Consider the following 13,638-nt stretch of genomic DNA (forward strand, 5'->3'; position numbering starts at 1 on the left):
CAGAATGCATTCTGGGATTAAGTGTCAGTAGTAAGAGTAATGTATGTTAAGCTCCAAAATAGATATTTTTTGCAAATGTCAGTGCCTGTTTAACATACAATATGTAAAATATGTACCATTTGTCCCCATTCAAAGTCAGACGTTTTGCTCACACTAACATAGTCTGCAGACTGAGGTTGTGCTTGTTATTGCACATCTTTCATGATCTCACCATGTGGGTGGAATGTCCAATAAGAACCTCATAACATGTCTATTTACTTATGGCTTGACTTGCACTAGTACACCTGCACTGTGTTAAAAAAGAACACCTTAGGTGTTTCCACACTGTGCAAATTTCAAGCTTTCCCATGACACATGGTATGGTTCTGTTTTTGTTAGTTTTTCATTTTGTTCATGTCAGTCAAAAACAATATAAATCAACTGACAAAATCTTAGAAGATGAAAAGCTTTATTAAGTTAGACCAATTTACAGCTCAAATATTGTATACAAAAGACATCTATGCAAGACTGGAGCCAAGGTTGTACAGACACAACTCTTTTATGTTTTTACAATTACTGCAATTACTTCAATAGTGAACAACTAGAACAGAAAGAAACACCTGTCATCCACTTACTTACTGTATGCTCAGTTTAAATGAGGGGATTGAACACAATGAATGACATTTTTCTAACATGTATACACAATAGTACCCAGAAGCACATTCTATACTTTTGCCTCATACTGTATTAATCTTTTGATCTGAAATACAAATTTCATAAATATATAGCAAAAATTACAAATTTTACTTCACTGTCCCAATACGTATGCTTTTTATTGTACTTCAAAGAAGACAAAGGTTGGCAAAATCGCCTTGTAATGCTAGATGCTATTCTTAAAATATGTATCCAATTAACTGGTATGTATCATTCTAGTAACAAAGCAACTACACCATGGTGAAATCTGGATGGCCACCTGAGCACCATTTTGTTCTCCGTAGACCTGTATATCGTAAAGTGTTCCTGAGCATAAATTGGGCAAACAACTCTGTGCTTGCTTTTTTTAATTGACTTGGAGGACACAATGTTTATACAGTTAATTTAAGATATGCTTGGATAATTTCAAAGCTGCCTGCAGTTCCAGCATCTAGTCTGTTTTTGTCCTTTACAATTTCTCTGTTTTAATCCAAAAGTTCTGTTTTTTAGAAGGATTTGCAGTGGTGAAAATAATTATTTGGAGAGATTATTCAGAGAAATCATTCAACCTTATTTACTGCATCTGTTAGATCCAATTTAAAAACTTTTATACCAGATCAGAATTCTTCAAACCAATACATATTCAGCGTTATCATGGGGATATAGGAATCACCCATTGTAAACTCTGGCACTCCATATCATTGCTCAGATTACTCAGAAGTACAACTTCTTCTGATGTGGGAAAGTCTAGGTCTTTGGGAAGCAGTTTATATAACTGCTTAGAACAATTCATTAACTTAGTGTCAAACTGTTCAGGCAGCCTGTATTGGTTGTTAATTTATTAACATATAAATTAAGAATTGAGCTCTGTCTCTTTGTGTAAGTAATTAGTGGTTCACAATTATCCAGGAAAGAATTCCTGGATAAATGGAGTTTTGGAACTTTAGTTTTAATGAAAGCCAGTAAACATTCCAGCCTGCATGCTCTGGGATTTTATAACCCTGCAACAGTAGAGTTTTTGAAGAGTACCTTCCCTCAGATGTCATTTTAAGATGGGAATGAGCTAGAATACTACTTAAATCATGGCTCACTACCAGCAATAAAGTCCTTCTGCTTTCTAATCACATTGAGGTGCCTTTTTCTAAATTCATGGTCAGCCCAAACTGTTAAAATATGGAGCCACCTGACTCCCAAAGGCATCACTCTAGCTCTAGAAATTAGATGGCATCCAATTTAGGATAATTTCATTTGGATGTTGTGTGTACTTGACATATGATATAAATGCATATGACTGTAGTGAATACTGAGATAGGAAAAGTTTATAAATATGTTCAATGAATGGTACACATGATTATGGGAAAGTATTTCTACTTGATTACAAAGACTATGATTAGTACTATCCACTTTAGTACTAGTACTAATTATTAGTATTAGTACATATTACCCAGTACGATGATTTTCAGGAGGAAAAGGGTCGACATCAACGATAGACTGAAATGGTCTAAGAACACTGAGGCCATCTACAAAAAGGGTCAGAGCTGACTTTACTTCTTGAGGAGGCTCAGGTCCTTTAATTTATGTAGTAAGATACTACATATGTTCTATCAGTCGGTTGTGGCGAGCACCATTTTCTATGCAGTGGTATGCTGGGGCTCTGGGATTAGAGCAGGGGATGCTAACAGGCTGAACAGGCTCATCAGAAGAACAAACTCTGTCATTGGGTCTGACCTTGACCCCCTGGAGGTAGAGGCTGAGAGGAGACTGTTGTCCAAACTAGAGGCCATCATGGACAACATCTCCCATCCCCTCTATGACAAGCTTGTGAAAATGAAGAGCACGTTCAGCAATAGGCTGATCCAACCACGGTGCAACAGCGAGCGTACAGGAGGTCATTCTTGCCTTCTGCCATTAGACTGTACAATGCATCCACTTTGTTTCTGAGCAGGGGCAACATTGACATGTTTTTGGACTAAACAGTAAACTCTCTGCTACATCTGGCTTTCCCATTTACAACTGTTTTTGTGCAATATATGCCAGGGACTTGTGCAATACATTTATATTTATATCTATGTTTATATTTATTTTGTGCAATTCAACTTGTTGTGTACTGTTCTGGTTTGTTCTTTGTATATTCTGGACTGTGAGTAACTCTTCTTAGTGCACTTCTCACTGACTGTACTGATTGTATCGTATGTATTGTATTATTGTATTATTTTATTACACTGTGCTGTGTTGACTGTGTTAAGCTGCTGTTGCACTGCAATTTCCCTCACGGGATCAATAAAGGATCTATCTATCTATTAATACCTTAAAAGATTAAGGATAATACTTAAAACAGTTAAAAAAACAATTCATACTACACCTCATCATACGGGTAGGATTTTTTTCCATTTACATTCTGTCATTAATTTGTTTAATACTTTTCTGCTAAGTAACTTCCAGAGATTAAAATCACCTATTTTTGTGTACGGATCTTTGGTCATTTATACCTCTGGATTTCTCTTGAGGCAATGTGGGTGATGTTCCTAGTTTAAGATTAAGGATGTAGCATCATTGTCTTCAAATGAATTAGGAACTCTTGTGTTACTAAGCGTTTTTCAGGATCCTATGCAGACAGTAGAATCTGGAAGGGAGTGAAACAGACACAGGGAGGAGACGACAAGGAAATGGCCAGGTTGACGAACAGGGGGGCGTGATGACAGTGCACTGGTGTGTGGGGGGGCATGGTCCAGATGATCAAGTCCGAGGGAGTCCAGGGGGAAAAGCCGGGGCGAAGTCCAATAGTCCAATAGAGATGACAACACGACAAAAGTTAAAAACCGGAGAGAGATCCAGTGAAGGGACGGGGAGATAAAAAGGGGTAACGGGACCAGATGCTCCAAGTCCTGGACTCGGCTGGGTCAGGATGCCGATATGAAGCCTATGCCCTCAAGCCGCGGGCGTAGGTCGACTTGGTGGTAGGCGGGCCTCCGGGTGTCTGTCTTCCAATGCAGAGCCCAGAATAGGCTTTTAAGGAGGGGCTGGACAGGAGGAAGGTGCAGAAAATCAACTAAAATGTGAAAAAGCTGGAGCACCCTTAAGGGGGAGGGATTACAATCGTGACATCTTGATCTTCTGGTTAGTAGTTCAGAGACCTAACAAATTCTCAACACTGTACTGACACCGTTACCCTGTGCTCTTATATTTTAAATATTACAGTGACATCTTTGTGTACCTCTGTACTGTCTTTCATAAACCTGCCACATTTTCAAAGCAGGTATTGCTTGGTTTCTTACATAAGAATTACTTAGAAGGGAACTACTGTATAAGTTTTGTTTTCATACAGTTGGGCCAATGTAAATTAAATTCCATAGACATGCACTAGTAATGACCACATTTATTTAACATGACCTAGTAAATATGTCTCCCTAATAAACAAGTGTCACTGCTGAACAATAAAGGATAAGCTCTCTGACAACATCAATACATCAGCCAATACAATAAATACTCATCGAAATACAGTATAATTCAGTGCAATTGTTTTATACCTATCTCTCTTGACACCATAGCTCCTCTTAAAACCATCTCCTTTATTTTTTTCCCCCATTGGTACACTGACCAGCTGCTCTCAATGAAGGCTCCTGCAAACTAGAACTTAGGTTGTGTCTTTCTGACCTCAAATACTGTACACTTTCAGTCTTGGAAGGATTACTTGACTGAATACAAGGATATATCTGTCTGCTAGATCCAGCTACTTCTCCCTTTCATTGATCATTGAGAAGAACCATAACAATCTTACATATATATTCTCTACCACCAACAGACTGCTAAAGCTAAACTGCCCCCACAATACTGCCTGCCTCATCCAAACTTTGCAACACATTCTTAGAGTTTTTAGCTCCAAGACTGACAACATCTGGCATCACATTCTCTCCACCGTGCATGTTACAACCACAACTCCTCCCTGATTGCATAATTATGCTGGTCTCCTTCTCTCTAGCTTATCTCCACTTGACACTGTGTGCTGCATATGAAATCCACCACCTGTCTATTAGATCCAATTCCTTCTGCTTTATTTCAATCCTGTTTCTCTACTCTGCCCTGTTTCCTTCAATGTAATTAACTAGTCCTTGAGCACTGATGTGGTACCATTGGCCTATAAAACAGCTGTAGTTACACATGTGCCAAAAAAACAAGGTTTCTGGACAACCTAAACAAGTTTTGCCCTATATCCAACCCACCCTTTCCTGCAAAACAATTTGGAAAATAACCTCTTCGAACCTTTTAGACAAATACACAGCACGGAAACTGCCCTGGTTATAGTCACTAATGATCTTCTTTTGGCATCTGATTCTGATTGTCTTTATATCCTTATTCTCCCGGACTCCAGTGCTGATTTTGACACTGTTAACCATGACATCTTATTTTCTCATCGTGAGACTGTGTTTGGAATTTGATCACATTATTCCTATCCTGTAATCTTAGTACTGTCTTCATACAGAGTTATTGTGAACTTCAAAATCCTCATGCTCACCTGTAATGCAACTCAGCAATGTAAGTCTTGGCAACTCAGTACCTGTCTGACGTACTATTCTACTTTCCCCTTCTTGCTTTTCTGCTGTATTCCAAAGCCCTTATTGTAATTGCGTAATTATGCTGTTTTCACTCATTGTGTACTTTTTATTATTCTTGTAGGCAAAGGTTTGTAGGCAAACTTTGTCAAAGTATAAAACCCGTAAAGTACAAAACCGTATTACTTACTTGTTTTAGAATTTTTAACTATATCAGAAAATATCTAACTGACCAACTATTTTTTTGCCGTAAACAACAGGTTAATGTCTCTAGTAAAATAAAATATCAAACTAGGAACTATTATACGTGGAATGCTCTGAGTGACGGACATTTGAGAATAACGGAGCGGACGTGATGTAGCCAATACGCGCACACTTTTAGTACGCCACATCCGCCAGGGCTCTCTCTTTGGTTGGAAGACGCGTTTGAATGAGGTGAGGTGGCTGTCGGACGTTCTGTCTTATATCATTTAAAAATAAGCTAATACTTGCATGGGGTTACTTGTAAAAGGCAAGAGGAAAATATGTGCGTTAATTGCCAAGTGGTCGAAAAAAGTTTGTTATAGAATGCTTTTCTTACTGGTACACGAGTATATATGTTTTTAGAAAGTTTGAAGGCTTGACTCCCACGTTGATAAGAATTAAGAAAAATAATGTAATATGGCTTCGATTATCTGCAGTTCAGACCTTCAGTCAATTATTTTAATTGGTCCGCGGTCTGTTGAGCATTCCACGTGGCACGGTATCTATGCAGCACCTCTGACCACATGTTTTAGGAAGCTTGACGCTTTAATATATTCGTGTTATAAAGTTAGTATATAAGCATTTAATGATTGCCTGAGGATTTTAGGGCAGCCTTATGTATGGAAAGTGAAAATGTTGTAACCTCAAGTGTTTCGCCTTCTTTGCCCTTGTTGTGGTCGAGCTTCCCTAGTTCATAAGTAAAATTAATATTTACACTACATAGAGCTTATGTGGAAACTGTAATCAAAGCGCTGGTATAGTTAATACACCACTGTGCAGCTTCCACCTGCATGGTACGACAGCAGCCATAGTGTGCCAGTACGCTAACCACACATCAGCTATCAGTGGGGAGGAGAACAGAGTAATCGTGGAGGCCATGATAAGTAAAGACCAGGGGGAATTTGGGCTGGGGATTTACGGCGTCCTGGTCGAATTATATAAGACTAATGTCGATGGTAAGGTTTTGTACCAACCGACGTATTCATTAAAATATGAACGATTGCATACGATTTTGATTGTGTTGTGTGTATTCTTAAGATATCGCTCTAATTTATCTAAATTAGTAGTTTACATGCGAGCACTCGCACAGATATGTATGCTGAAATGGGATGCTGTTTATTGTATTCGCAATGCTGCTCTCATCCTTTTAAGTGATCATTCCTGGTACCAGTAAAAAAAAAAGGAAAATGTCTGTTTTCAGTTTTACACGAAACGTCCATCATGTGTCCCGCTTGCGATCGCCACGTGGTCAAGAAGGCGGTATTTGCACAATGGAGTCTGGTCGAGCCACACTGGTCTCGGGTCACCTGAACAGGTGGGGTTCTACATTCGAATCAAAGAGAAGTTTGTTTACAGTCTTTGTGAACCAAAGCTAGTTATTTATTATTGTAAGAAGCTTAAATGTGGATTAAAAGATTAATTTAAAGTCACCTGAATAGCAAAGATTTAGTTTATGCGAGTATAAAAGAGTTTTATAATTATGTACGTATAGTGGGGGGAATAATATTGACATACATTATATATAGTTTTATCTCACAATATTAAATCACCTGTATTTGTTGGCAATGTGTTGGAGAAGCATGTTGTTGAATTCTAAGCACTTAAAATTAAATGTTTTAGTTTATCACACTCTGCAGTTTGAAATCATGCACCACAGAAGCTGAAAGATTTCTTAGGTTTTAACCAAAATACAACAACATGCGTGCACTACTATATATGTTAGAATAGGAAGCTGTAAAGCAAGTAGATGTTAATTCCACATCCAAAAGTATGATTTTGGCTCTGTAGCTGCTTTTTTATGTGGGGAATGGGGGAGAGCACAGCAATGTGAGACATTGGTTTACATGGTCGGTTGAGGGGTGGTGAAAAATGGGTAAAGAGATGGGGATTAAGACAGTAAATTCCAGGGGAGGTGCAGAAAGATATACATCATTGAGTGAATGGAGAAGTATGAACATTGCTTTAGATTAATTATGGTTTCTTATGTTTTTCTGTTGTAGTCTTTTTAAATTCCTGTTAAAAGATAATGATACGTTTCATGGCTAGGAGATTTAAAATAAGGACCAATGTAAAACTGTCACTCTTCAGATGGTAATCAATATATTTAAGTCACATGCTGTGTAGTTATTTCATTAAGCAAACTAAAAGGAAATGCATATATAAAAATCATTAGCTTTTAATTACTGTACTGTATTACTAAAAAATACTGTAGGTATATGATCATCAGATAACTAGCTTTCTTAAGTCTTTTCATCTGAAAGAGTTACAGAATGAGATGTGTAATAAAATGATTTAAAAACAAATCCATCATTTATCTGATATATCTTGTTGAGAAGGACATATACTTGACACCTGAAAAACCCTATATTTGTCCATCTTTTGCCTTTGTGTTGCCCATTCATTGCCCACTCCAGATGAATGAGGTGTCAGACAAGGCACACATTAATTCTTGCAGGGGCTTACTTTAAGGGCACAAACTGTGTTCCCTGTGTAAATGTTCCTAGCAAGTACAATAATCTAGAAATGGGATACTGAAGCACTAACATCAATGGCAAACGGGAAGATGAAGACCATGGTTCTCATAATTAGAAACTTGCATTTAATCTGTGGTTTAAATTTCAAGCACTTTTTTCTCATTCATTCATCATTTGGATATAAACCCAAGGTCCCTTTAATAGACTCTGTTGACACTGTTTATTTTGTTTTCCGCCTCTTTGGATTGTACTCAAATGATCTATCGTTCTATAGCGTATTGATAACCTGGGATTTTTACTTTAGCTGGAACAACAGTACTTTCCTCATATGTGATTGTAGTGCATTGACTTGAATTTTCATTTTGTTTCAGATTTAATGTTGGTGAAATCCGAAGTCTCTTTGAAGCATCAGCATAACAGGATGCTGGTTTGCTGGTAAATTCCCCAAAATAAATACATAAATTCATTAGTGTTAGATACATCCATTTCTCTGCTTTAACTCAAATTTGCCTTTTTGTGTTGCCCATTCATTGCTTTTTGAACAGATGAATGTGGTGTCAAAAAAGGCATACATTGACTCTTGTGTTGACCTTAACAAGACGCTGCCTGTGCTATCTTGTGATAAGTTAACAGCAAGTACAGTGAGAATGGTTTTAACGTCTTCTAAGAATATTAATCTATAAAAAATCCAAGCACTTTTTAAATGCTAAAACTAGCAGATCTTTTTTTTCCTCCTGTGTAAGGTTAGGTTGCGAAGGAGTGAAGCATAACATACATATTTATTTTTTTTGTGGTCTGACTAAGTTTTAGATTTTTTTGTTTTCTGCTTTTTTACTTTTGAATTTGCTTACATATATTGCTATATCCGGTAATTTTCCATTAATCATCTTTGGCTGTTGATTATAAGGTTGTATGGAATTTTTATGATAAGTTCTTTTTCCTAACAATACAAACAGATCACGTGATACTGAATTTACTAATTTTTTTTATTTCATATATAGTGGGTTTATGAACAGTAATACTGCTTCCCAATGTAAGGATTTTCATCCAAATTATTTTAAGAAATATACAGAAGATTATAAAGGGTTTTGTTACATACTCTATATTTTGGCAAGTGTTCATCCAGTGATCTTAGCTGGCTACAATATACAACCATAAAACATTCAACACAGTCAAAATATGAAACTTTTTTTTTGTTTAGTGTATATCCTTGAAAATGTAATGTGTTATGCTGCTTCTCTGAATTACTGCTTGTATTACTAGCAACATTTAATTAAAACTTTAAAATCTTTGATTTGGCAGAAGTAGCAACCATCCCTAATTATGTTCTCCGTGATTTCTTTGTGAAGGCTTTTAATGATGTATGAGGATTACAGCATTAAGACAATTTAATCCAAATTACAACAAGCATGAAATGTCTAAATGGATCTAGTCTCTGTTTTTTCTCATTTTATTTTTTATTTCTTTTGAAAAGGCAAACTTGTGCCATTTTAGAGTAAGGCCTTGAAATCCATTGTGGGCTAGTTTGTTTCCGAGCTCCATTTACCTTGAAAGCTTTTTCTAAACATCAGCAAACTGCTTTGTAGGATTGAGCTTGATTTGGTTGTCACTTTCTAGGAAGCATCACAAACATTTTTTAACAGACCTGAATTGAAGTGTGGAGATCACTGTACCTGTTGATGTTGCCAAAGTTACTTCAGGACTGGGTCTCACAGTAAGTCAGTTTTATTATAATTAGTAGTTGTTCACAATGTTCATCGGTTTATGCTTGAGTATTATAGAATGCATATTCTAAAATTGTGTAGACATTATTATATGATAACTACAGGTTTTAAGACAATTTCAAAATTCAGGTCTTTTTGGCATTTTCTTTGTGTATGTTTGGAGTTATACTAATTATAGTGAATAGGTACATCATTTCTCTCCCACTATATAAGGGGTAGGTTTCCTTTCTCTACCTCATTAACTGCTAGCTGCTACTACAGTCTGCTCTGTGATTAGCACACATGCCTATCAATCATTAAAAGGACAGTAAACTCTGGTGACCTTGCATTTTAGTTCTCCTGTCCCACCCTTTTCACTTGGTGACATAGCTAAGAAAAATAAGGGTGAAATAACGGAAGTGACATGAATGGTAATGTTCAATATGTGTTAATTGCTAAGAAAGTCATAATGTAACCTTTATGTAACCACAGAGGTTGGCATATACAGTTACAATGTAACCTGCAGAATGAATCTACAGAAAATAACCTGTTAAACTAACCAGTAATTCAGTTATCAACTTTAAAGTTTTGGTAGGTGTCAAGGGAATCATATCAACAGTGTTTGGCAAACAAGTTTATAAAGAAGGATGCAGCTTGGTCTCTAGTGGTTGGTTGGCTAATACCTTATTGATATTGTGATCTGATCCAGCCATTTGTTTTGCAATATATCTCAAGGAGTGGGGTCTGACTGGGTAGTTTGTTTGCTATGCTATGCTAAACAAACTCTGAAACCTCCAATGCTTCTTTATTTGAATGAGAAGTAAAACTAAGATCCTGTTATGGTAATGCTTTAAAGGCTGTTGGCAGTTTTTTTTTTCCAACTACTGTGGATTCAAGTCTAATAAATGAATTTTGTAGCAAATTATTAATTTTTGATAACCTTTTTTTATTTTACCTAGAAGAACACTGCTACATTGCAATTAAAGTGTATTAACTTGGATTTATTTTTTTCAGATTTTTTTTCAGAAATCTGAAGTCTCTTCACAAGAGGATGCCAGTTTGCTGGTAAATTCCAAAAAAGAGTACACCGTGTTGGTAAATCCATTTCTCTCCTTTAACTCAAATTTGCCTTTTTGTGTTGCCCATTCATTGCTTTTTGAACAGATGAATGTGGTGTCAAAAAAGGCATACATTGACTCTTGTGTTGACCTTAACAAGATGCTGCCTGTGCTACCTTGTGTTAAGTTGACAGCAAGTACAGTGAAAAATGTTTTTTCCCTTTTAAATTTAACTTGTTATAGAGTCTTATAAAATGTTTACAAGTTCCAGAAGTGTTTTATCTAGTGTAGGAATAGTTTGTGAAGGAGTTAAGCTTATAGTTTTTATTATAATTTGATATAGTGGTAAAAATCGGAAATCGTTAATTATATATCAGTATATCTGTAAAACTTTTCTTGCGTACATCAAATTAGTGTTCTTGTACGATTTGTGTTACAGAAAGTTTCTTCTTTGTTGGCACCTTAATTTCTTGTTTAATTTTTAAACAAATTAATAACAATTTTAATTTTATTATACTGGAAGATGCATTTCAGGAAATATTCAGATAAAATAAGTAATACAAAATTAAGATTTCTAAGGGCTATAGTTTAACATTGTTTAATATAGGTTGCATATCACTTTCATTCATTTATGAATAGTTCTGAACTGCATCTTTCATTTGTTTTTCTTGGTTCATATGGCCAGTCAACAAATGCAGACATTTCTGGAGAAAAAATGCAGATTTCTTTTCTGGAGAAAGCCATTAAACATTTACACTTGGGTTTAGTTTCATTGAAAAAGAAAACAAGTACCACTTAAATCAGTAATCTAAATACATCATTGTTTTTACTTAGAGTTCAAGAAATGTAATTTTGTTGTTATTATTGTACTTGAAATGTCACATTTGTTTTTGTACAGGCTTGACCAGTGAAATTGGAGAAAGTTCACACCACCCGATTTCTGACTGCTACAAAAGAAGCTAAGAACTCCCATCACACTGAAGTTCATGTTCAGTGTTATTAGTAATTCTTAGCATTTGAGTCAGTCTGTGCCTATTAACCGTCACAGATGTCACATTGTAAATGTTTTGTTAATATGATTTAAAAATGTTCATTTATCAGTATTTTGTGAATTTAAATATGCATTTGCACAGCCACTGTAAGTTCAAGAAAGAGATGCTTATTTGTATAGATCAGAATCATAAACCCAACATATAAAAGCGTTAACAGGAACATGCTTTGTTAAAATTGAGGCTATTGTTTTGGTTTATAAGAGCCAGTAGTTAAACCAGGCTTTATAGTTAAATACAACTACCATGAATTTAGCCTATGTTGGTTGTAAGGGAAATATGTAGGAAGTAATAAGTCAAACAATATTGCAAATGGGAAGAAAATTTGTCCTGCCATTGACTATAAGTGCCATATTGATCCTTTATCTTACCTAGATCTTTTTTGAAAGATCCCAGAGAATCTAGTTCAGCAGTATGTCTAGGTAGTTTGTTCCAGTTATAATTCTTCATTGGGTTTGTGGTCCTCTTATCCTTCAGGTGTTTTTTCCCAAGATTATATATAATTGAGGTCTGAAGATATTTGGTACCACAGGAATTGCTGTTCTTGTGATATTGTTTCATTGTCTATTTGTAATTAAGCATAACTTTTTTTGCAGTTAAAACTGCTGCTACCAAATCAGGTTTCTAAATGTATTATAATGAAGTCATTCAGAGCTCATCTGAAATGAAAATCAGAAGACACTCAAGAACCCTTGGGGCAAGGTTACAGACCCTTGATATAACACATCTTTAGACTAAATCAGCTCTGCCTTTTATGGTTTGCTAGTGTTTGAAAGGAAACCTTGAAGACCTATAAAGGTTTCAGTCCTGTGACTACATTCTGTGCCAAAACTTATGGTACATTGTATCTTATTAGACAAAAACAGGATATGACCAGAAAGACTTTTGGCAACTGATGCATTTATTATGATCTAATTTTTGTATTGTACTAAGCCATCAGATGAAAACATGATTGTAAACAGGTGAATAAAATAACTACATTTGTGCAAAAAGTACAGCAGCATAGATACATGATGAATAAAAAATAATTCAACTGATGATAGCCTGGCTATACGTCTACATTTATCATGTCGCCTACACACATTTTAATACTGTATAAAATGGAGGTCAAATAGCTTAGAGGTAATGGCAACATAAAATTGTCCCTTAGATTGGAAAATGTTGAAGCAGACAAACATACATTGAAATGTCTATCTGGAGTCATGTTGAGTAATCCAGTGTATGGTCATGCATAATCTAAAATGTACACAGTAACAGTTCACTGAAGGAAAGTAGCACTGCAATGTACGCATGTAACTGTCAGTTGTTTTTCCATTATTTTGTTTCCTTCGTAACACGGAATCTGCACATTCACATTTCTGGTTTCAAGCAAAATCAGGCTTTTGTGTTGACAAATGTTTCTCAAGTAAAGAGCTGGGTCATGTCTCAGCTTTTTGTCTGGCAGTATGAATGGTCTTCACTTTTGTACTGCATTTCACATCCTGGTCGGTGACTTCTGAAAGATTGTCTTTGGATCCATTTTTCTTCTGAAAATAATGTTGAATATAGATTTAGATACAATGAATTGAGACAACATGACAAAAGATTAAACTGAAATAAAACTGACATAGTTAATTTACATAATTGTCACTGGATAAATTGGTAATAATGTGCTTTTTAATGGTTTATAAAATTCAATTCAGCTGCATTAGTCTGATATGTGCAAATTTGAGATGCAAGAGGAAGGATTTCTAAGTGAATCCTGTGTGAATTCACTAGAAATGACCCACATATTTTACAGGAGAGGTTTTGTGTATATCTCCTTAATATAGAAAAGCGGCAATGTGCAGTAGAGATTGGATCTCTGGAGCTGGTTTGTGGTTCCATATATTAGGTGCACCAGTGAGCAA

The 13,638-nt window shown here is 35.8% G+C and overlaps 1 protein-coding gene, 2 long non-coding RNA genes and 3 other non-coding genes across 8 annotated transcripts in view; 4 read left to right on the forward strand and 2 right to left on the reverse strand.

Moving 5' to 3' along the window:
• Positions 1-431: 431 nt before the first annotated feature.
• LOC138237845 (uncharacterized) lies at positions 432-5,422 on the reverse strand. Its single transcript, XR_011189155.1, has 2 exons — positions 5,186-5,422; positions 432-3,692 (listed from the first exon to the last, which is right to left on the reverse strand). It is a non-coding gene; the product is annotated as an uncharacterized lncRNA (long non-coding RNA).
• Positions 5,423-5,618: 196 nt separating this feature from the next.
• On the forward strand, positions 5,619-12,786 carry LOC107075654 (uncharacterized). Its single transcript, XR_001477174.2, has 6 exons — positions 5,619-5,657; positions 6,667-6,780; positions 8,311-8,374; positions 9,557-9,653; positions 10,657-10,737; positions 11,599-12,786. It is a non-coding gene; the product is annotated as an uncharacterized lncRNA (long non-coding RNA).
• Positions 7,846-7,980, forward strand: LOC138237911 (small nucleolar RNA SNORA13). Its single transcript, XR_011189231.1, has one exon. It is a non-coding gene; the product is annotated as a small nucleolar RNA SNORA13 (small nucleolar RNA).
• Positions 8,447-8,583, forward strand: LOC138237909 (small nucleolar RNA SNORA13). The gene has a single exon (XR_011189229.1). It is a non-coding gene; the product is annotated as a small nucleolar RNA SNORA13 (small nucleolar RNA).
• On the forward strand, positions 10,769-10,905 carry LOC138237910 (small nucleolar RNA SNORA13). The gene has a single exon (XR_011189230.1). It is a non-coding gene; the product is annotated as a small nucleolar RNA SNORA13 (small nucleolar RNA).
• Positions 12,630-13,638, reverse strand: part of epb41l4a (erythrocyte membrane protein band 4.1 like 4A) — a 129,869-nt gene continuing 128,860 nt past the window's right edge. For all 3 annotated transcript variants that reach the window (XM_015337561.2, XM_015337556.2, XM_015337551.2), the window contains exon 24: positions 12,630-13,275. In XM_015337561.2, coding sequence (XP_015193047.1) covers positions 13,168-13,275 — 108 coding nt within the window. In that variant the 3' untranslated portion in view covers positions 12,630-13,167. The remainder of the gene's footprint in view (positions 13,276-13,638) is intronic.

The sequence above is a fragment of the Lepisosteus oculatus genome, chromosome 3 (genome assembly GCF_040954835.1).
Source record: "Lepisosteus oculatus isolate fLepOcu1 chromosome 3, fLepOcu1.hap2, whole genome shotgun sequence".
Lineage (NCBI taxonomy): Eukaryota > Metazoa > Chordata > Actinopteri > Semionotiformes > Lepisosteidae > Lepisosteus > Lepisosteus oculatus.